Here is a 23991-nt window from a genome sequence, read left to right on the forward strand (position 1 = left end):
TTCCATGAATACATGTTGTAAGCGCGCATGTCGGCGTTGCGAGTATTTTACTGTGGTACTTCTCACGTAACGCCCACATTTACGCTTGTTGTTTAAACTGCGCTAGGTGGTATGCACCTTTGCTGGGTGTCTTGCGCAAGGCGTTCGCAGTGTCACTGTGACGTGTTGAGCCTGTGCCGATTCCGCGCACGTCTCAGGTAAGCCACACGCATTGTGTTCCATGAATCGGTAAATGTATGCTTTTTATGGGCAGATTATTCCATAAATCGGGCAGTTTGTTCTTCTAAGGGCTTGCCAAGGTTATGTGGTGGGTTGCTGCGTCCTTTGCGAGCTGCCAGTGTTGGGTTGACAAAGCTATTTTTCAAATAGCACTGCCCTATAAGACAATAATATCTTACACATGGAACAAAAAGCAAGCTTTCCAGATCATTTAAATTCCCATATGTATTGCTGTGTGGCTCTGATCTGTATGTGAGGTTCGAGTGATGGCCTCTAAGTGGTGCTGTGCATGAGTCGATTGTTCTGCTGCCACATCGTATGACATTGCAGTAAGAACTTTTTTGTGTTGCTTTTATAGATGGTGTTGTTTCAAAAAAGTCTTCTGAGAGTTAATGGCTATATTCCCTCTATCAATATGCTACTAGTATAATAGAAATTTCTTAACCAAGAGCGCCGTCAGCCACTTGATTTATGAGCAGTATGTGTATCCTTACATCTGAAGTCCTGTTAAAAGCAAGCATTGGCTACACAACCAGTTTTGCCTTGGTTATAGGCATTTGCCATGCACAGCTACCATATGCTCCGGTACTCACACACTTTTCCAGCTGTTGTAGTCATATGGTTGTGTAGTACTTCCCCATGCCTACACAAAAGCCAACAACGTTGGCTTAGCCAATGCTTGTTTTTTTTCTTCTCAATGAATACTCGGCATGAATAAACAGGATTCATTTAAGCAGACTATGCAAATGGCAGCGGAGGGCGGTATACAATCCTTGTAACATGACGACTGTATTTACTTTCTTTTCTGAAGTGAATTGTTTGTATTTTGTATAGCTTTTGATTTATTGAAGTAATTATGGGCATGAATATTTGATTTCAAGGAAAAACGAAATACAAAATTCCGAATCGAAACTGCAACTGCGATGAGCTTATGTTCGTTTTCGGGCTGTTGACAGCTGGTGCTCCCGAGAGCACTGCTTAGACGCTGTACCTGGACCTCCCTTTGTGACACTAGCTGCAGCAGGGCCCCGGTGACTCCCGGCAGCGAGTCAGCAAGGCGCGCCCCTCCCGCCCGCCGCCGCCACCTCCGCCACCTCCCTTGCATCTCAGCTGCGCGGGGTAGCCCGAGGGCGGGCTCTGACGCAGGGACGGACAAGCGGCGGGCGCGAGTCACGGGCCCGTGGAAAAGGCCGTGGCTGCGGGCTGAGCTGGGCGGGAACGCCCTGGGGGCAGCAGCGGGCGGCTATGCAGGACGACGGGGAGGCGCAGGGGCCGGCCACAGGCCGGGGTGGGGAGCCTGGCGGGGGCACGGCCGAGGACCAGAAAGCGGAGGATGGACCAGCTTGTGAACGCTGGACGCGCAGCGTCTGGCTCTCAAGCTCCGGCTGGCACAGGCCCCTGTGCACCCTGGCCACCTTCCTGTGTGCCAACGCGATTTTCTGGTGAGTGCAGCAGCAATGTGAATTTTGTAAACACACCAATGCACACCTGCATTATGTCATGTGCATGCAAATGTGGGCGTCGCGGCTACACCGAAATACTGCGGGGGTACATAGATGCGCACAAAATAACTCGCCCGTAATTGTAGATGAGCCTCTGTGAATACACACACACACATGCAATGCATGCACCTACGAACACGCTGCACATGCACACGGACATAGGTGTACATACATCTTCACATATATACTCCTAAACGCACACACCCACCTGCAACATGCTACAGACACATCCTCAACTACACTCATAGCACAGAAGTTTGACATGTATATTGCACACAACTACCTACATTCACCTCATGCATTCATCCAAAACACGCACGCACGTTCATTTGTACTTTACATGGTTATATATACATATAGCTATTTATACACACATAAAATTCGCGAGTATGTAGGCCCATTGCGCGGTATATACGTCATACATACAGAGAAATAATACCGTCCAGATAAAATAATGTTCTTCACTCTGCCTGTACATTTAGCCTATGTGTCTTAGACCTTGTGTCTTTTTCATTCCAAATACATCCGCCAAAACATATTGTGAAAAATGTCGCCTGCAATGAGGTGGAATGGGTGACATTTCTGAAACTCTGGACTGGTAAAAACCAGGTGACCACTTTTAGCGCCGGGTGTTTGGTTGACGTCCACCCGTGGTTAGCAACCTAGGGGCCTTGCAGGGTATGTCCAGGAAAAACAACGGCAGGTGGCATCACTGAAGCGCCCATGAGTCTGCTTTCAGACGGGCGACGGCAAGGGAGCTGCTCCTCCTTGGCATGCCTTCAAAGAGAAGACGCACCTGTGCGAAGAGCGTTCCCCAGAGCGCCCTGCAGTGTGTGGCTGTGTGCTTTGACCATCTGCCCTGTTTACAAAGATGCATTCTGCGCTTTCGACACATTTGGAATATGTCTCTTTGAAAACGTCTGTTCACTCCCAGCCATTACGCTTTAGTGGTTGTTTTCGACGCTTTCTTAAATATTCACACACTTGCCCTCATTTGTACTTTGAATCCCCTTATTAACCTCATCGTTGTGCTAATCTGAGATCTGTTTTAATATTGCACGTTAGTCCCCAAATTACATCACTGCCACTTGTCCCTCTGATCGGAGTTCACATGTCGGAATGAATCTGTGTCTGCAGAGAACATATGGTCCAGCGGCAGAGTTGTTCCTTAAGGTTAAACCAGAGCTGCTAACTTCTGTCTGGGCCCCCTCCCTCCGCCCCCCATAATGCGGGGACCTCAGGTACAAAAAATCCCGGGGTCCTGGGTGTCACCTATCGTCTGAAATTGGAAGCATTTAGAAACAGAATGGACACCGATCCCAAACCAAGCACTACATAATAAACAACAGGTAATTTCCACCCACAAGAAGCAGTGCTCAAGGCCAGCTTAAATGGCGTTTAGTATCACTTCCAGGCTGCTGGTCCCACCGGGCCCTTTGTGATTTCTCAAGACGCCTTCATTCGAACCCCAGGGGCTCGGGCTCGTCCCAGTAATGAGGAAATGAGAGAGCATAACAACACAACAGGTGGCTGCTGGCTGGCAGCCCTCCCTCCCATGACAAGCCTGTTTGCTTTAACCCTGCATCCCTTTGTAGTTCATGCACACCTTCTTTCCTGTGCGCAGCCTGTTTGATGTCCCAATTTAATTGTATGTGTTTGTGTATATATTTCTTTTTTCACTGAAAAAACCTTAGTTAAGGTGCAGTTAAGCTGTGGAGATTTAATGCAACAAAACCCCTTGAAATTCAGCTGATGTGGGAAGTCATGACCAGCTTAAATCGGCATGCCCCTGTTGATGTCCCCCAAAATGCTATGTCCCACATAATGCCATTTTGTATGTCATCGTGAAACCCTTCTCTTAGAATATGTATGTGCTCATGGGCTTTGCAACAGGAACAGGCCGAGTTAAGCTAGTCATGACTTACCACATGCATTGAATTTCAAGGGTTTTGTTGTGTAAAATCTGTGCAAATTAACTGTATCGTAACTACATTTGTTGCAGTGACTTTCACATTTTTTGTTATACTATAGTTTTTTTTACAGGCCACACTAGCCCTGGCCTTCAGCCATGACCGGTGGCCGTGGCCTTCGGCCATGTCCACTGTACATGTTCCCCCCATATGTTTCTTTTGGACCCAGTAGGTGGCCACAGCCTTTGGCCGTGGACACTATACATGTCTTTCAGGCCCACTAGCCATGGCCTTCGGCCCTGTCCACTATACATGTTCTCCCAGTATGTTTCTTTTGGACCCACTAGGAGGCCGCAGTCTTTGGCCGTGGCCACATCACTTTTGGGCCCGCTAGCCAGGGCCTTCGGTCCTGGCCAGTGAGAACGGTATTCGGCCTTGCCCACTGTATATTTTAAAACACTACTGGGGCACTAGCTATGGCCAGTTGCCACAGCCTTTTGCTGTGTCAACTGTACATATTCCCCTACTTTGTTTTGGACCCACTAAGTGGCCACGGCCTATGGTCGTGGCCTCTACACATGTCTTTATGGAGAAATGGCATTTGAGGAGGGACACAAAGCTTGTAGGTGTTGTTTGGTTATTTACCCACCCATTGACTGCCCATGCTAATCCCTATTGCCATTCCCATTCAGTCACTGCCCCTCACTGCCCAAAACACCTTGTCATGGGAACTCTTTGAGCTCGCTTTTATACACGCCTTACCATCAAACTTTGCATGTAAAGTGCCTGCCAATGTTTTTTCTAAGCAATCTTCTGGGGGTTAATTACGTCATTGGGTATCCAGTAAAAATGTATCCAACAAAAATGTAGCCAGTGAAAAAGTCGTGGAAAAGGTGTTTTGCTAAGCTCAGAAGGACCGCGTGGCCTGTGGAACGTTTGTTTGCCTGCTTCATATCGCTGCAGCACTGCGAGCTGTGTGGGCTCTTGCTGAATTGCGCACGCTTCCTGGAGGAGGCGGGCTTTGTTGCGGCCACGTGACAGATCACGTGACCTTCCTCCGGCATTAACTTGCAGCGTTAAGCCCGACGGTGTCAAGGACGCAGACTGTTTTGTGACTGTTTGGTGCTGGGGTGCACGGCAACTTAACTAATCTACATCTGGTCCTATACAGCAGAGGAGAAACGTGCAAAACCCCAAGAGACCTGAGAGCTGTTTCATAGCGAGTGAGCCATTATAAACCTAGAGGAACTAAGGGCTGTTTAAGACCCACTCTACTGATGCAAACCTGGCGTTTGGCTGCAGAGCTGAACGTTTATCACGAAACATTGAAGGGTAAGCCAATACACGTATGTGTTTATTTTACTGCAATCAGGAGACTGCGGAGGTGATAATACCTTCTTTGATCCTGGTCAGTTTTAAACGTTTAATTTTCTTAAAATGGTGAAACCCAAAACCTCCAAAACTCGCTATAGCTTAAGGAGGGGTAACAGTACAAAGGAAGACCCCGCAACCATTGCAAAAGACAGTAAGACTGTTCATGAGGGGGAGAAGCCTGATAAAGGCACCATACCTGCGTTATTCCAAAAAGTAATTCCTAAAATTAATAAACTGGCTACTGAACCTCTAGGAGATCCCCATGATTCCAATCCCAATGGGAGTCAGGCATTGGATGTTTCTACGAAGATATTGACAATAACTCGCTGCTTAATCTCTGTCTGTCCATCCAAAAATCCATGACCCCTCTTCCAGGGGGTGGTAATTCAGCTATCAATGGTGGTCAGATAGTTGAAGCTCAGGTCTTACGTGCTGCTGATACTTTGGCAGCATCATTTGCTGAGCCTCAAGACCAAGTAACAACTGGATGCACTCTTCCCACCAGATCTGGAGACTCACAACCACCCCTCCCCGATATTTCACCAGCTACCTCGGAAAGGGAATGCCTCTCGGCTTCACCCAATCTGTATATGGACCTGGAAGGGTCAGCTGCGGTAGATGATACTAGGGGAAATTATATCTCTCATACCCAAGCAGCATCAATTGCTGAACTCCAGGCTTCGATGGGCACCATGCAATTCTCTTTAAAAATTCTACTCAAACTTTGTGGCAGAATCCATGTCAACACGGTCCTCCACTTGGGTCTACCAGACCCCAGAATACTGCAAGATATCCCCCATCCGGAGCTTGCAGGCTCTGGAGAAATTCCTGTAACTGAAGCTCTTTCTACCAACGAAGAAATTGAATCTGCATTAATGGAAGATGAGGTGGCCCCTATATCCAGGAAGCAACAGAGACTGACCAGACGGTTAGAGAACCAAAAAGTCCCTGTGTCACGCCGCTCCGGAGACCCTGGTCATTGTAGCATCGGTGGTCCCATAGACGGATTTCGGCCATTTTCACTACCAAGGTGGCCGCCGCTATGGAAGGTGTGGGTCTAGACATTGAACAACCCAGCGCCGAGGAAGGACCGCCCTCCTGCTCAGGATTCAGTACATCTGTTCCTGCCAGAAACGCGCGGACGCGTTGCTACTCTTCTACAACAACGCTACGTGAGTTCGTTTCTAGGATTCTTGTTGCTAATTCTGTCCGCTCCTTGTATTCCTTCTGTCTAACCCTGTCCTCCCATTTCCCTCATTCAGGCTCGACCTTCTTTCCCAACTCCTTCCCGATTCAGGGGACTCGAGCTGGCGCTCTTACACTCACCCGCTACGAGCCAGATCTCGGGGAACAGTCCGCTAAAGAGATACTCCCCCTAACGTTCGGTACGTTAGATACAATAGTCAGACATTCCATAAAGTCCCCAGAGAGAGAGAGAATTAAAATTTACATTTCCAAGTTATCACAATCTTTAGGAGCCGCAAGTCCCACGGTCCAGCCCGCTCTATTGGGGTTTGATAACATCTTACTTCCTTATACATCCTCAAGTCTGATTCCATCAGGTTCTTACCAGGGAACTTCCTATCCAGCTTGATAGGCCAACACCCCCTTTTTCACGTAATTCCTTGCCATCCGCTGTTGATACTCTAACTTCTACTTACCCATCTCATACTCACCATACTCTTCTTCCTTTCCCATTAGACGGCTCTCGACCTGCGGTTACCTGAATCTTCTCCGCCCAGACGACATCAATCCAGAGGCTGTCGACGCAGGGTTTTCTTCCCCAGAGGGTTTCCCTGAGGCCTTTCCCCTCCTCTATTCTTGACCAGAAGGCGGAGGAAGGGTCTCGGGGAGGCATTCGCATTCACCCCCTGTCGGACCCTTTTTCGGGACAAGGAAGTGAAGAGATAAGGAAGAAGCGTGATCGGTGATCCCTTGAGGTAACCATTCAGTTGTTTACATCATTTACGGAAACTTTACGTATTACAGTTAGCAACACCATTTGGAAACTAGGTATACCCAGGCGCTGAACGGTCACCTCAAGGCCACGGTAGCTTCTTTGGGGTACCATGGACCCAGCCCAACAACAACAGTTATTTACGGCAGTCCAATCCTTGACTGCGGAAGTGCAGGCATTAAAACATGAACATGCCTTTTTGAGGGAACAGGTCGGAAGAGTTCCTAGCTGTTCCGAATTCCCTCCAGGTCCGATTCCGGGGGTTTTATATGATGGGAATCCCCACAAATTAAGGCCTTTATTGAGGCATGCACAGTCCAGTTTTCATTCAAAACGGCATTCTTTCAGAGTGACCGAGACAAGGTGGGACACATGATAGCTCACTTAACTAGACCAGCATTGGCCTGGGCGACGCCACTGGTTGTCACAAACAACGCTCTACTAGATTCTTATCCCGCCTTCTTGAACAGTCTTAGATCTATGTTTAGTAGACAGGAGATCACAGTTTCTGCCCAAGAGCAATTGTTGGACTTTAAACAAGGATCGCAAGATCTATTATCATACATCACCACTTTTAAACAGTTAGCAGCTGGAACCTCTTGGGCTGATGATGCGCTGATAACACTATTCCGTAGAGGATTAAATGAGGAACTGAAAGATGAGGTGTCCAGAGTTTCTCGACCTCCAAACCTCACAGAAATGATTATGATAGTAATGCAGATGGATTACCGTCTACAAGAAAGACTCAGAGAACGACGCAGGAATCGTTCTATGAAACCCTTGACTACGCATCCTCCCAGTCCAATGAAAGCCCAGACGGACAAACCTATGCAGGTAGGAATCACCAGAGGTAGACTCACCTCGGAAGAATGCAACCGACGTAGAGTAAAGGGCTTGTGTATGTATTGCGGATCCAAGGACCATGTAGTCCAAGACTGCCCAATCACCCCTACCACGAGGCAGGGAAACACTTCTTCCCAACCGCACGGGGAACCGCGGCTAGGGAGTCAATAACAGGTTCCTCAACCATGCCTTTACCTTCGCAAGTCACAGATATACGCAATCTCCCTATGATAGTAATACAGGTTATGCTAGAGTGGGGTGTCTCAGACTCCATCTTAGTTCCTGCTTTGATTGATTGCGGAGCTGCCGGAAATTTTGTAGACACCCACTGGAAGGATGATGAAAGATTACCATGCTCCACCAAGTCTATAGCGATCCCGGTAGAATCAGTGGACAGTAGTCCACTGGTTTCCGGTCCCATCAAAGAACAGCAAGACCTATTCAGATGAAGTTCGCTTCCCATCAAGAGACTATCGTATTCGATGTCATCCGTACAGCACATTATCCCTTGATATTAGGGCTACCCTGGCTTCGAGCCCATAATCCATATATCAATTGGAAGGCCGGCACGATTTTTCTAAGGTCAGAACATTGTTTGACTCATTGCCTTTCTGATGGAGCACTGGGTTTCCGTTCTACAATCTCCGTGCAAGAAAACAAGTGCACCACTTCGGTGTTAAATAACATCCAGGAAATCCCCACTGACTACCGAGATTTCCAAGCAGTTTTTCCGATTCCGAATTCGCAGAATTACCTCCTCATCGAAGAGACAATTGCGCCTTAGAACTTGATCCTGATGCTCCAATTCCTTTTGGACGCATGTATATATTGTCTACACGTGAACGAGAAGTCCTAAAAGAATATCTCCAAAAGAACTTACGCAATGGGCTTATTCAGGAATCCACATCTCCAGCCGGGGCGTCGTTCTTCATCCCCAAGAAGGATTAAACGGAACTTCGACCGTGTATTGACTATCGGGGGTTGAACAAGATCACGACCCCTGATCGTTACCCGATGCCCTTGATACCTGAAATTCTTGAGGCAGTAAAGGGGGCTAAGATCTTTACAAAACTGGACCTCCACGGAGCTTACCATCTTATCCGAATCCGCGTGGGGGACGAGTGGAAAACAGCCTTTCGTACCCCCCTGGGCCATTACGAATACAGGGTGATGCCATTCGGCTTTCCAATGCCCCAGCTGTTTTCCAGCGTTTTATGGACCACATATTCTCGGATATTCTTCTGCATACAGTCATCGTCTATTTAGACGACATATTGGTCTTCTCAGGGTCCATAACGGACCATATCCAGCACGTGAAAGAAGTCCTGCAGAGACTGGGGGAAAACCATCTCTTTTGCAAGCTGGAAAAATGTGAATAACATAAGGATAAAGTGGCTTATTTAGGATACATCCTATCAGCCGAGGGAATCGCCATGGATCCCAAAAAGATCTCGGCTATCATGGAATGGCCAGTTCCATTGTGTGTAAAGGATCTGCAGAGATTCTTAGGATTTGCCAATTTTTATAGGCGCTTCATCTCCCACTATTCCGAGAAAATCCTTCCTATGATGGTACTCCTTAAGAAGAATGCAAGATTCCATTGGTCAGAAGAGGCTCAACAAGCCTTTGAGAGACTCAAGAAACGCTTCACCACAGAACCCATACTCCTTACCCCTGACCAAACCAAAAGATTCATTGTAGAATCTGATGCTTCGCACCATGCTGTGGGGGCCGTTCTACTTCAAGAAAATGGACAAGGAGAAGAATGTCCCGTGGCCTATCTCTCCAAGACACTCACACCTTCAGAAATCAATTATTCGGTTCTCGAAAAAGAACTACTGGCGATGAAGAGAGCCTTTGAGGAGTGGCGGCACCTGCTACTAGGAGCCAAACATGCGATCGAAGTACGAACCGATCACAGCAATCTTCGAGCCCTGCAATACTCACAAACTCGGAATAGCCGCCAGGCCCGCTGGGCACATTTCTTTTCACACTATGAGATCGTCTTCTCCTTTATACCAGGAAGAGTGAACCTTAAGGCAGATGCACTGTCCAGAAAGGATTATAACTCTACAACCCCTTTCCGCTCCGAACCCTTGTTTCCCAGAGCGAAAGTTTTGCAGGAAATCACAACCTTTCTTCAGTTGGTGGCTATTGCAACCTCTCAATTTCTATGAATCAATCCCCGGTTTGTGGCAATCTGGAAGCTGGTCTCCTCTCAAGGATGCTTCTATAGGAACAAACAATTGTTTATTCCCTCCGAAGATTTAAGAAGAACTGTACTCCAACTCTGTCATGATTCTCAAATGGCTGGTCATCGAGGAATATCTAATACCAACGAATTGATCCAACGCCATTTCTGGTGGCCAAAGATAGGCCGCGATATTCAAGATTATGTTTCAGCATGTGCCACATGTTTACAAACCAAATCCCCTCGGTCGGCCCCATTGGGTCTTCTATCTGTGATGCCTGTTCCTGATCGTCCCTGGCAAATGATTTCGACAGATTCCATAGTAGAACTTCCTATCTCTGATGGTTGTACGGTGATCATGGTAACAGTAGACTACTTCACTAAAATGGCACACTTTGTTCCTCTACCCCGTATTCCCACAGCAGCACAGATGGTGAAAATCTTCCTTTCACGGATATTTACGCTCCATGGGCTCCCGGAAACAATCATCTCAGACCGTGGTTCCCAGTATACGTCACGTTATTGGCAACAAGTATGCAAGAGCCTTAACATCTCCAGAGCATTAAGTTCTGGCTTTCATCCACAAACTAACGACCAGACAGAACGGCTGAACCAGACGTTGGAGGGCTACTTGCGCTGTTACATCTCCGCTTCACAGGATAACTGGTGTTCTCTATTGCCATTGGCAGAACTTGCTTACAATAACTCTCATCACTCCGCTCTGGGTTCCAGTCCTTTCTTTTGTTCATATGGATTTCACCCTTCCTGTTTTCCTACCCCTTCTTCATCCCGGTTTCCAGATGTGGACAATCTGCTCAGAAGTATTCAGACGGGACATTTGGCGGCCAAGACTTCACTTCTAGAGGCTCAAAGTAGCGTCAAACGGTTTGCAGACAAATGCCGCTCTCCGGCGCCACCCTTGATGCCGGGTGATTCGGTGTGGCTGGCCTCCCGGTTTTTACCCCGGCACTTGGTCCCATCCAATTGTCTCCTAGATATTTCGGTCCCTTTCCCATTCTGCCGAAGCTGGGTTCATCTGCCTTCAAACTCAAGCTTCCCCCTTCATGTTCCAGGATGCATCCGGTGTTTCATGTGTCCCAACTAAAGAAGGATGTGATGGATCAGTTTTCTAGGTTTCGAAATACTCACCCTCCTCCTATTTCCACTTCGTCGGGACCAGAATATGAAGTAGCGGACATTTGTGACTCTCGTATTTTTCGAGGTCGCCTTCAGTTTTTGATTGATTGGCGAGGTTATTCACCAGCTGACCGTTCCTGGGAACCTGCCTCGGCCGTGCATGCCCCGGCTCTGATTCGCCGGTTCTTCCGGAACCATCCGGGTAAGCCGGGAGCCCCTGCCCTTCGGAGGGGGCATACTGTCACGCCTCTCCGGAGACCGTGCTCATTGTGGCATCGGTGGTCCCATAGATGGATTTCGGCCATTTTTACTACCAAGATGGCCGCCGCTATGGAAGGTGTGGGTCTAGACATTGAACAACCCAGCGCCGAAGAAGGACCGCCCTCCTGCTCGGGATTCAGTACATCTGTTCCTGCAAGAAAAACGCACACGCGTTGCTACTCTTCTACAACAACGCTACGTGAGTTTGTTTCTAGGATTCTTGTTGCTAATTCTGTCGGCTCCTTGTATTCCTTCTGTCTAACCCTGTCCTCCCATTTCCCTCATTCAGGCTCGACCTTCTTTCCCAACTCCTTCCAGATACAGGGGACTCGAGCCGGTGCTCTTACACTCACCCGCTACGAGTCGGATCTCGCGGAACAGTCCGCTAAAGAGATACTCCCCCCTAACGTTCGGTACGTTAGATAGAATAGTCAGACATTCCATAAAGTCCCCAGAGAGAGAGAGAGAATTAAAATTGACATTTCCAATTTATCACAATCTTTAGGATCCGCGAGTCCCGATGTCCAGCCCGCTCTATTGGGGTTTGATAACATCTTACTTCCTTATACATCCTCGAGTCTGATTCCATCAGGTTCTTACCGGGGAACTTCCTATCCAGCTGGTTAGGCCGACACCCCCTTTTTCAGGTAATTCCTTGCCATCCGCTGTTGATACTCTACCTTCTACTTACCCATCTCATACTCACCATACTCTTCTTCCTTTCCCATTAGACGGCTCTCGACCTGCGGTTTCCTGAATCTTCTCCGCCCAGACGACATAAATCCAGAGGCTGTCGACGCAGGGTTTTCTTCCCCAGAGGGTTTCCCTGAGGCCTTTCCCCTCCTCTATTCTTGACCAGAAGGCGGAGAAAGGGTCTCGGGGAGGCATTCGCATTCACCCCCTGTCGGACCCTTTTTCGGGACAAGGAATTGAAGAGATAAGGACGAAGAGCGATCGGTGATCCCTTGAGGTAACCATTCAGTTGTTTACATCATTTACGGAAACTTTACGTATTACACCCTGTGATTATAGCCTCCCCACTCCCAGCAACAGCACCCGTGCCAATAAAATCTAGGAAAGCATGGAAAAGAGCGCGCAGATCAAAGAAGCGCCTGAGTACACAAGCAGGTAAACGAACTAGTTGGATACTACCTGACAAACCTAATGAGATTTCGTATGTCAGCAGCAATGATCAAGATCCAGGATCACCAATCTATTCAGAGGAAGAATCCAATGCATAATCCACCCCACGAAGGAAAGATAAACATCCACAGAAATCTTCATCAGCCTTGAATGAAAACGACAAACTTAACTGTACCCAACCGAAAATATGTTTCATCAAAAATCTGAATCAAAGGAATGCAGATAAATGGTTGACTAGACCTCAAGTGCTGGCTAAACTTCATTTAATCCCACAATTGCGGGTTATACAGTCTGAAGATTTTTCCTTTGTGCAGCCTCTGAAAGTACCCAATCCCAATGTTACTGCATTACACTGTGAGGTACAGGATACGATTGAGCTAATTCGTGCTCATAAATCCAGTCTATCACAAGTGGGACTGGGGGTCGATGTAAATAAAGAAGAAGAGGATCCATTAATCCCAAGCACAGATAAGACCAGGAAGATCAGCCAGACCATAATACCTAATCTCCCCACTGGTAAGAAGGTACAACTGAGCGATATTCAGAACACCCTGAAATGGCTGGCTGACTCACTCCCTATGGTCCTTCAGAAGCAATGAACTTGTTCTCTTTTGTCTTGGAATACTCGAGGCTTCACTCATCTTCTTACCTCACAGGGTTCTCTTCCGCTTATTGATACTCAAGACTTTTTTCTACTCCAGGAGACTTGGCTCATGTCACCACTTCTTATGGATGGTTATTCTATATACTACTGTCCAGCCAAGAAAGGACCCAGGGGTCGCCCTTATGGTGGACTATTGATTGGAGTGAAGAATACCATCCCTAGTACCAGGATAAACACAACCTATGAGGATTACATCTGTGCAATAGAAGCTGTAGTAGGGATGGATGCCTCAGCGGTAAAAGTGCTTATAATCAATGTTTACAACCCCCCTGGTGCTAAACATCGAGAACTAATACAAGAAGCACTACACAATTTAATTGCAAATGGAGAATGGCCACTGGGTCTAACTTCATTATCCTTGCCGGTGACTTGAACTGCCATATAGTTGGGGAAGGGGGAACAGCTAATAATAATTGTCTACACCAATACAGCAGAATGGAGACCGTATTAGAGGATGTTGAAGGCAAATGCTGGCGTCTATTCTTTAAATGCTGGGACTTAGAAATAATGAATGGTCGAACCCAGAGTGACAGACCAGGAAAGAGCACCTGGCATCAGGGACTGTTCCAGAGTACAATCGATTATATCTATACCAGGCTGAAGTGGCATCTATGGTCCTCGTTATGGCAGTTACCCAGAGCCCATGGAGTGATCATAACCCACTTATTTTGACCATACACGCTACTCTCCCCACCCCTGAGAATAGCCATAGGGGAAAATTAACTGTAAATTATCCAGCAAACCGAATCATCTGGTCTGATAATAATATTCTTAAGGCTTCTAGGGTAACTGGCCAGTGGAACTTAGATTTTGAAACAAAGTTAGGTGTCATGTCGCTCGATGAAATCGAAAACTGGATGGCCTGTTTCGAGGGGGAGCATGCTATGTGCAGACACCCCCTGGCGTTGAAGGAAATGTCCTCTAGTCCACCATTTGATAAGTTAATCCGCAATGCGAAATGCAAACGTAGGGGAGATATACGTAAACTCAGAATTACTAACCATTCTCTTAATTTAATTGCCCTCACCACCAGAAAATTAAAAAACAAATACTACACGTAGTTAAAATACTATTAAAAAAATCTTAAATTGGGCAACTGGTGTAAAACAGTGAGTGTACTTTGCTCCAGGAATTCCTGTAATATTTGGGCAATCCTAATGGGAGCATAGAGCAAAGGGAGAATCCCAATGTTGAACCCGATAGGTGGCCAGGAATGGATTTCCTTCCTTGAAAATCGCAATGGTAGTGGTCTTGGTATTGAAGAGTCAACTGGTTATATCTCCCTCCTACCCCCCACTTTACAGTCACTATTCATGATCTATTAAGTAATATCAAGAACCTAAAAGCATCTTGTGCACCGGGCCCTAACGGGCTTTCCAACGCAGTCTTAAATAGTAATCCTTTATTCTGGGCAAATTTAATGAAGATACTGTTTGAGAAAGTAATAGCAGACGGTAGAGTTCCGACCACATGGCTAAGGGCCATTCTGATACCAGTTTTCAAAAAGGGTAACAGACTGGACCCTTCTAACTACCGACTCCTTTCAATGTTAGATAGTACTGGAAAACTATTTGCTTCCTTCCTATTAAAAATTCTGCAAGCATGGGTGGAAAAAACGGATTTCAGACCACTTCCAGAGTCGCTTTAGGCAGGTTATTCAACGTCACATAACTTGCTGGTCATGGACTCATTTAGGAACAAGGCATTGCTGCCCAATAATCCACCTCTATATGCTCTTTATGTCGACGTTAGGGCAGCCTTCAACACAGTTAACAGAGCTTTACTCTGGCACAAACTCAAAAGTTGGTCCTGCCCTCCTGCTCTTATCTACTATTTAGAGTTATTACACACAAACACCTTGGTACAGCTACGTCTAGATAACGCGGGCAATCTAACATGCCCAGTTATACAGCTAAGGGGTGTTAAGCAGGGCTGCGTTACTGCTCCCCTGCTCTATAACCTCTTTGTCTCAGACATACCCGAATACCTTCGGGGCATATGGAACTGCCCCCCTAAAATTGGTAAGACTCAGTGTATGATCCTGGCATTCGCCGACGATGTTTTGATACTTGATCACACTTTCAGCGGACTTCAGAGATCAGCGGTAAGGTTGTGGCAATACGCAGAGGCGAATGAATTGACCATCAATCAAAATAAAACCAAAGGAGTCCAGTATACAGCGGGTAAAGTAGCACGCCCTTCTATGTGTGTTGGTACTCTTGAAATTAATTACACGCACTCCTACAAATATCTAGGAGTAGAGTTTGACAATAGAGGGAACTATACACTCTGTATCCAGGCAAGAAAGGTAAAAGCAGCCCAACCTACAGCTCTAATATGTAGGTTTGTCCATGATCAGAGTGGTTATTCAATTTGGGATGCAAGACAACTTTATGTCCAGTGCTTTATACCCATGGTCACCTATGGCCTAGAATCATTGATTAACATGAATTTAGACTGGCTTCAGCTCTTGGGGGGAAATTCTGGAGACGTATATTAGGTCTCCCCCAATGCATTCCCTGTAGCAAATATTGCGACTAGAATTGGGGCTTCTTTCCCTTAAATCCGTAGTATTACGCAAGAGAGCCGAGCTATACATTAAGATTAAGAACAACCCAACTAACCCCTTATTGAAGTGTGTAAAAGATGCCATGGGAGGTAGTAAACAGGCTAAATTGGAGCAAGATATGTTGATGTTGAGTGAGGCAAGCGGCTGGTCCCCGTGTTGGGGCCAAGATAACCAAAAGATGTTTTATTTTCTTCAGAAGTCTATTGTGCTTTGGGACTGGCAGGAGAATTACAGGCATTTGGCTACTTTAAGAAGTTATAGTTTTGTGACTTATGTCCTCTATACTTTTAAGAAGAGTCAACCGTATCTCAATCTCTGTCCCTCCCCTGCGCTGAGACATTTTATTCTGCTGATGCGCATTAACTATCTACCCACATTAGTGAATAGACCCTGGGATGATGCGTCTCGAGAATCAATAAGAAATTGCAGAATATGTGGTACTCTGTCTAATCCTGAAACTGAAAAGCATGTGTTAACACAGTGCCCATCGATGATTCATCATTATTCCAAGTATCTGAGAACCTATGTACACAAAATGGACCATTTGGGAACTAATGAGTTTCGGCACTATTGCATTAACACACTTAACTCTAGGCTCCATATTGCACTATTTAACATTTGGTGTATTGCTGAAAAACAAATGAGTAGTTGTGGCCAGTAGGAGGTATTATTCTTCGTTCTGATCCTAACAATCTGACCTAAGATCAGGTAAACTTGGGACATTCCTTCATTCTTGCATACCCCTCCTCCCCCCGTTTGGGTGATTTGTTTATCAATGTTCTATTAATGTTTTTATTTATATGTCAATGTATACATGAAGTATTTGTATTTATACGAGAAAGGTTGATGAACTGATTATTTGTCATTTGATCAATTGATGTAATGATTACTAAGTAAGTATTGTAATTAATATCTTGTTCTTTCTTGAGAATTTGTGTTAAATGTATAAAGTTTTAATTTTTTTAATCTGTATCACATTACAATAAATAAATAAGAAAAAAGTCGTGGTGGAAATACCTCTGCAGTGATAAAAGTTGCCAAGCAAAAAGTAGTCAAAAATGCAGCAGAAAATTAGCCAAAAATGTAGTGCTGATAGGGTAATTGTTAGGGCTAAGGAGGGTTTATTGGGCTTATAATTGCCTGCTTTAGAGTTAGGACAGAGTTTTGGATAAGGATAGGGTATAAGGTAAATATGTTGGGGTTTGGTTAGTGGCTAGGGTAGATTAAGTGTCAGGGTAAGTGTTAGGGTACGTGTTAGGGTACTTGTTTGGGTAGGTGTTAAAGAAAGGGATACAGAGGTTGGAAAGGGCGGGTGATGTTGTCGCAGGACAGTGGTTATGATAAACCCATTGGTTAGGGTAAGTATTAGAGTTGCAGTTAGGGTAAGGTTATTATTACAGCAAGGGCTTGGGGTAGGCCAAGGGCTATGTAATTTGTGTCGAGCTGGTGACAGGGTTGTAGAAAGATTCACTGTTAATTTCCTATTTATTTTGCATTCAGTAATATGCAAAAAAAATACATTTAGGGCACAGAAGGGTTTTGTGTTCTGTGAAAGTTCAGGGTAGGATAAGGGTTGTAATAAGTGTTAGGGCAAGCTTTAGGAATGCAGTTAGGGTGATTGTGAAGGTTTCGTTAGAGGCCTGGGTCATATTATGGTTGCAGCCTTGTACTTTTGTGTATTTAAAAATATCTTTTCTGGCGACTTTATAACTGGAAACATTTTCACACTTTGCATTGCTTATATTACTACATGTTTTTAAATTACTTTTTGCGGACTACGTTTTTACATGACTCCATTTTCATGTGGACATTTTCACATAGTACCCTTAATTGAGGCTGCTAACGCGCTTCTGGTGTAATAAAAATGTAACACCATTATAGCAGTGCCTGGCAAGTGCCTTTCCCATACCCTACACAAAAGCCCAAACTTTTGGTATTGCCAATGCTTGTTTGTTCAATGCAAGTGATTTCTGTGGTAATGCCACCAAAGTCTGTGAAAAAAAAGTTTCAAAATTATATTTGGAGTAGTTAAAGGGGCGATTTTACATTAGGGTAGGAGTAGGTGATAGAAGACCATATAGTTAGATGGGCACTCTGGGAAGGTTTGAGAGCCCGATTTGAACAATTTACGTCTTATCGCAGGAATCCAGTGAGATTCCCGGGAAAAGATCTCAAGAAGTGAACAGGTTTAGGGTCAACCTCCAACAACCAGACAGATAATGACAATGCTCTAAGGAAAAAAGCTCAGTGCACCCTTTTGTAAGAAGAACAGGAGCTTTATTTGTATACAAAAAGGAAATGGTGTCAGGCTATTATAAGTCCTCTGCCGCAGAGCTCTCTCTCTTCCTCAAAGCACACAGCACGTTATAACTGCAAAAATCGTCATCTGTGATGCACATGATATACAGTGTTCAACACCCACCCTCATTGGCTACCACCTATGTATATACTACTGATTAAATATGAACCCCCAATTCATTGGCCACATCTTCTTCGCCTCCAAATTCTCCACACGTGGGTTTCGATCTCTTCACCTTGGGTTGCTGTTAGGTGATTGGTGATTTCACTGAAATCACTGCCCTGCCCTAAGGCCTAATCACGTGATGTGCACGTGGCCGTCAACATGAGCTCAGTGGATAACTTTGAGGTCAGTCTGGTCCTTGCGAATAAAGCAACTCTTTTCTCATCCCAGACACACAGGCGCCCAACCATTCATTCCCTTTCGCAGTCTTGTATGCGTTGGCCTCACCCTTTGCTCTCCCAGACACACAGGCCAAGTTGTCCTCTGCTCCTCCCTCATCAGCCACTCCACTTGGGGAGGAGGGGGTCAGGCCTGGTTTTCCTGCAGGTCCCACTAATCAGTCTAATTTGTGAAGGATTTAGGTTGTTTGCTTACAGACATCTGGTAGTTCAAATGGAATGGCCATTATCCTGGAGGGCACTGGTGCCCTAAATCTCATTGGGTCTTTTGGCAGCTCAAGACCTCTGCCCTGGCTCCCATGGGTTTGTCCTTCACAACCGGTTGCCGCTCTACTCGTATTAGGCCACTCACATTCCTTTCTAATTTTGCAAGGCCCTAACAGGATACTTTTGCGCGCGTGTGTTTACATGTACCCTACCTCGCCTGGGGTCGTGATGAAATATTCTAACATAAGGCCTTGTTCTGTGTTCTCAACACAGCCTGCGAGGACCCAGGCCTAACTTCGTATATGGTGACTCTTCTATGTTTCTCGTCATTGGGTGGGGAACTTGTACCCTACGTGATATATGCACAAAGTATGTCTAACTAACACTCTGTAGGGCTATATTAAGTTTACCTTAAACCTATATAGGTTTCTAGAATCAATGCACCTCGGACTACTCACCTATGCCCACAGGACTCCCCCAAACCCCTGTACCCGCTCATGTTAGTTTCCTGTGTATTTGTATATTTTCCGCAGTCTAAATCGTTTGGGAGGGGTTGCGATCTGAACGTGTCCCAACACAGGCAAAAAAATCATCATGCGAAAGAGCGGGGGAAGAGGATAATAGGAGTATACAAAGTGACGTAGTAGGGGGTACCTAAAAAGGAGTAGAGGTGCACATAAAGAATGGCAGTGGCCAGGGCGTGGCGGGTAGACTTTAAGGAAAAAAAGTGGCGTTTGCCCATTACCGAAGTAATCAGAAAACTTTGCATTGCTGCAGAATGATTATGGTGGCAATACAAGGTGGTAACATGGTAATCACAGATATGTTTCGAATGGATTGTGTCGTCCCATGTATTTCTCATCTTTTGATAATCTCCTTCCAGTGTCAGCTAATTCCGAAAAATAAATTCTCAGTAGAGGGCACCATGCGTCGTCGACTTGATGTCCCTCAATGTCCTCCATCCGCTCTCGAGCATGACGTCACCAATAGTATATACAGCACGCCCCACGCCCGTTACTGTTCTTTCAATAAAATGTCAACCCCTAAGACAGGATTTAAAAAATATGTGGATTGTGGGGCCAAGATGTCGATCAAAGACCCACACCACATTTGCCTTTGGTGTCTCGGGCTCGACCACAAGACGGCAGATTGCGGTTCTTGTCAGTCAATGACAGTTAAGGCACTGAAGGAGAGGAAGGGGAAACTCGCTGTGGGTAGGCCGCCCCATAAGTCCACTTCGACTCCATCAAAGTGTCACAGAGTTCCCCCCTTCTTACCTGAGACCGATCCTTCTGGACTCAGTGGGCGGTGTCTTCTTGCGGACAGACCTGGACTTGAATAAGGCTGAGCGAGTCTCTTCCGACTCCAGCGTGCGTTTAAGATTCCGGGATGCAGCAATCCGGGGATCCGGGAAACGAAGAAGACGTGCTGATGGCGCACGAGTCCAGGAAGCAAGAGGAAAGGGAAAGGGGCAAGGAATGGAAGTAGAAAAGCTAGGAACCAGGAAAGCAATACAGCGAAGTACGGAGCACACGTCTGATCGCTACTTGGCAATAGCATTGAGACGCGCGGAGCCGCTGGGGTGCAGTCTATTAGTAGAATACGTTACATCCAACGTATAGACAGCGGAAGGCGTGTCACGCTGGACGGCCATGTTGGGAGTGCGTGGGAATGCAAGGCCTGTTGCAATAAGGACCAGGAAGACCAAAAGGGGCGCGTCCTGTGGGTCATGACACAAAGAGAATATCTTCTGATGAGCAGAGCTTGAGAGGAGAGTCACCTCCGAGTAAAAGCATTTAAAAAAGTGCTCTTATTCTGATAGCAGCTCCCATCGCTCATCTTCTTCAGCGTCCCGAAAAAGATCTAAGAAGAAGCACCACAGGTGCAGTTCCTCCTCTGATTCCTCTCCCGACCACAAGGTGTCCTTCCTTGGTAGGCCAGCCTCTAAGGCTGAGTGGGAGAAGTTTCATCTTCAGATGTTGAAAATATTTGAAAAGGCAGGTCCAGCCCCTTCTAGAGAACCGATGAGAGGCCACAACCCTGAGTCTACCAAGGCCGATAAGGTATCTAAACATGTGCGGCTTGTCCATAATGGGGAAGGAGGCATCGACCCACCGGGTCTTGGCCCCCCTCTCACCCATTATGGAGGAGCAGGCCCAGTGAAATATAAGCACACTCAGCAGTTTTTTCAGCTGAGGGAGCACTCTTAACCATCAAAGGGAAACACTGCTTCTATTTGACAGTTACAGTTCCCTAGCCATGCAAGCTCAATGAGTCATGCAAAGCTGTGGGCGTTTTGCTTCCCCGGCCTTGCATGGCTCATTGGAAATGCTGGCTGGGGAACTGCATGTCTGTATGTGCAAGGAGGCGCATTTTAGTACAGCCAGTTTGGACATGTTTTCATACTTTGGCATGCATTTTTAATGGTAAAGCCAACTGGAGTATTTTCTTGCGTGGGGATACTGCCATATATTGGAAGAACATACATGGACATGCTTTCTTATAGTATCATTACTGGCATTATGCGCAAAGCAAACATGAGTATGTTCTAACATGGGAAAACTAGGGTATAATGTTGCAGTCAGCATGGAAATGTATGGGCACTGCCAGTGTGAACATGTTTTATACTGGCACATATATTGTGCGAAAAGGCATGCTTCTGTGCACTTTTGGTGACTTGCATTTGTTGGATTTTTTCATGAGTTACTCTACAAAACCAATTGCAAACTGTTTGGCTTTTTACCCAATTTTTCTAAAAAGGTGTGCTCTAAAATGCACCATTTGAACCCATTATTGTCAAAAATCCTCAGGGGGACATCCCCCCCGAATCACCTTTTATTGGTGTAGGCTCCCACACTATGCTTGATTGCTGTGGCATATCTGGGACATATATTTACACCCCTCCAGTTAAATAATTAACCAGCCGCCTCTGCGCTAAAGAGTCCGAGCCGAAAACCGGCGACCCCTCGAGAGCCTTCGAAGCCTCGAGTCGAGGAGAGACCTGCACCTCTTCCCTCAGCGACTCCGTCGACTCATGGGTCGTGTCCGTTGAAGGTTGACACTTTCAAAGGAAATTGAAGAGCTTTAAACGCTTGCTTAAAAAAGACTTTTCAAAGTCTCAAGCATCTATTTTTGAGGAAGCAGAGACTTCTGATCACGACACACCACCATTTGGCCTTGAATATCGGACACCAAATTTTCCAGAGGCTCTGGTGTCTGAAGAATCCAGAATGGAAAACCTCTGACAACTTGAAAAGGGCAAGTGATCTTGACACCTCTCCTGAGGTAGATTTTGCTACACCTGACCCAGCTGAGCATGCTGAGGCATCATATAGACAACTGATGAATAGAGTCACAGAATACCTATTTATTTATTTATTAAGATTTGTAAAGCGCACTGTATCCCACGGGCATCGAGGCGCTAAAATAACTAATGAAGGCTTGATTCTGGGTTACATGAATGCCGCCCAAGGAGGATTCTTAACATGGTACAGGTATATACAACATACGAGTGACTGGGCTGCATAGTTACAGGCGCAGCGGGAGTCGAAGCAGGTTAGTAAAAACATTCTAGGATGGGGGAAACCTGCTCCGGTTTACCTGCAGGACGTCTTCACTGATATATAAGAGAAAGGTCCACAAAAGGATCCAATCTTGCCTTTCCATTCTGCCTAGCACAGGAGGGTTATGTCAAACTGTGAGTATCCAGATACTAACCCAGCTGTCAAAAAAACGTTTACAAGGAAATATATGCCTTCTAGTTAGGATCCAGACTTTCTGTCAACACACCCGACTCCTGAGAGTTTGGTTGTACAAGCTGCCACGTCCACATCCAGAGCAGCGGCTTATCCTACTATCCCTCTTGATAGGTATGAGAAGCATTTTGATACCCTGGCGAAAAGAGTCTTTTCGGCCAGCAGCATGGCCCTTAAGTCGATAAATACTACATGCGCTTTGGTCAAATTCACAACTACATCGTGGGATTGTATAGATATGGCAGCTGACCATATTCCAGAGGGTGAGGAAAGAGATGGCTTCCTTAATATAATTAAGCATGGCAAGGACGCAATGTATGGGTCCCCACAGTCAGGACTTGATTCTGTGATAGCGTCAGTAGAGCCATGGAGGCTAGTGCGGTAACATGCACGTTTGCGTGGTTACAAAAATGTGGTTTTGCACTGGACGCTCAATCCAGGCTTCTCAGCATGCCTTTTGATGGTGCACACCTCTTTGGGAATAAGGCTGATGAAAGTCTAGAAAAACCTCAGATTTCCAAAGCGGCAGCCAAGTCATTGAGTGCCGCAATAAGACAGCCGCAATCTTCCCATCCGATGTCTCAGAGATGGAGGGGTCGGCCCTTTCACTACTACACTTCCTTTGGAGGGGTGAGGGGTCATGGCAATCAGAGGCCAAAGGAAGTTTCCTTGAGGTGGACGAGGTTGAGGTGCGAAGTATGTCAAATTAGCATCTACCGTGCCTTCGGCTGCTACCACAGTTGCCACAAAACCTCTCTGAGGCCTTAGTCCACAGGACTGTGGTGGGAGGCAGGCTCAGGCAGCATTTGGAAGAATGACAGGGCATTACTACCGAAGCTTGGGCCTTGCAAACAATAGCCCAGGGTTACTGTCTCCCTTTCTTAAAAAAGCCTCCGGATCATCCACCACAGAGCCACTCCCTCAAAGTTCCAGATCTGTTTATTCTGCAGGAGGTGTCCATCCTGCTGAAGAAAGGTGCCATAGACGGACCTGGGACAGATAGGAACCGGGTGTGGTGCTTCCTTTACTTTTTGATCCCCAAGAAGGAAAGTTCAAAATGGTCACTCTTTCTCAGATCCTTCAGATCCTCCAGCTCCCGGATTGGATGGTATCATTGGACCTTCAGGATGCTTACTTTCATGTGCTTATTCATTGCAAGCACAGGAAGTATCTCAGGTTTGCCATTGGCAGTTCTCACTATCAGTAACAGGTTCTGTCTTTCGGGCTCACTTCCGCCTGATGGTTTTCACCAAGTTGATGGCGGTAGTGGAAGCAAGTCTCAGGAGGGGAGGGATTCAAATCTACCCCCACCTGTACAATTGGCTGACCAGGGCCCGTTCTCCCAAGGTCTTGCAACATCACACCGTCACCTGCCACTTACTCCACAAACTGGGCTTCTCTCTCAATTTCAAGAAGTCCCACATGATACCATCTCAGAAGCTCCAATTACTCAGAGCTGTCCTTGATGCTTCTACGAGGAAAGCCTCACCAACCGAAGTGAGGGCTCAACACATTCAGCAGATGGTCATCAAGTTCCAGAATGCCCAATTGCCTGCCTT

General features: G+C 46.3%; 1 protein-coding gene across 1 annotated transcript in view; it reads left to right on the plus strand.

Moving 5' to 3' along the window:
* The first annotated feature begins 1166 nt into the window (after positions 1 to 1166).
* RETREG1 (reticulophagy regulator 1) overlaps positions 1167 to 23991 on the plus strand; it is a 920991-nt gene continuing 898166 nt past the window's right edge. The window contains exon 1 of the mRNA XM_069620500.1: positions 1167 to 1661. Coding sequence (XP_069476601.1) covers positions 1465 to 1661 — 197 coding nt within the window. The 5' untranslated portion in view covers positions 1167 to 1464. The remainder of the gene's footprint in view (positions 1662 to 23991) is intronic.

The sequence above is a fragment of the Ambystoma mexicanum genome, chromosome 5q (assembly GCF_040938575.1).
Source record: "Ambystoma mexicanum isolate Mex_15411 chromosome 5q, UKY_AmexF1_1, whole genome shotgun sequence".
NCBI classification, from domain to species: Eukaryota; Metazoa; Chordata; class Amphibia; order Caudata; family Ambystomatidae; genus Ambystoma; species Ambystoma mexicanum.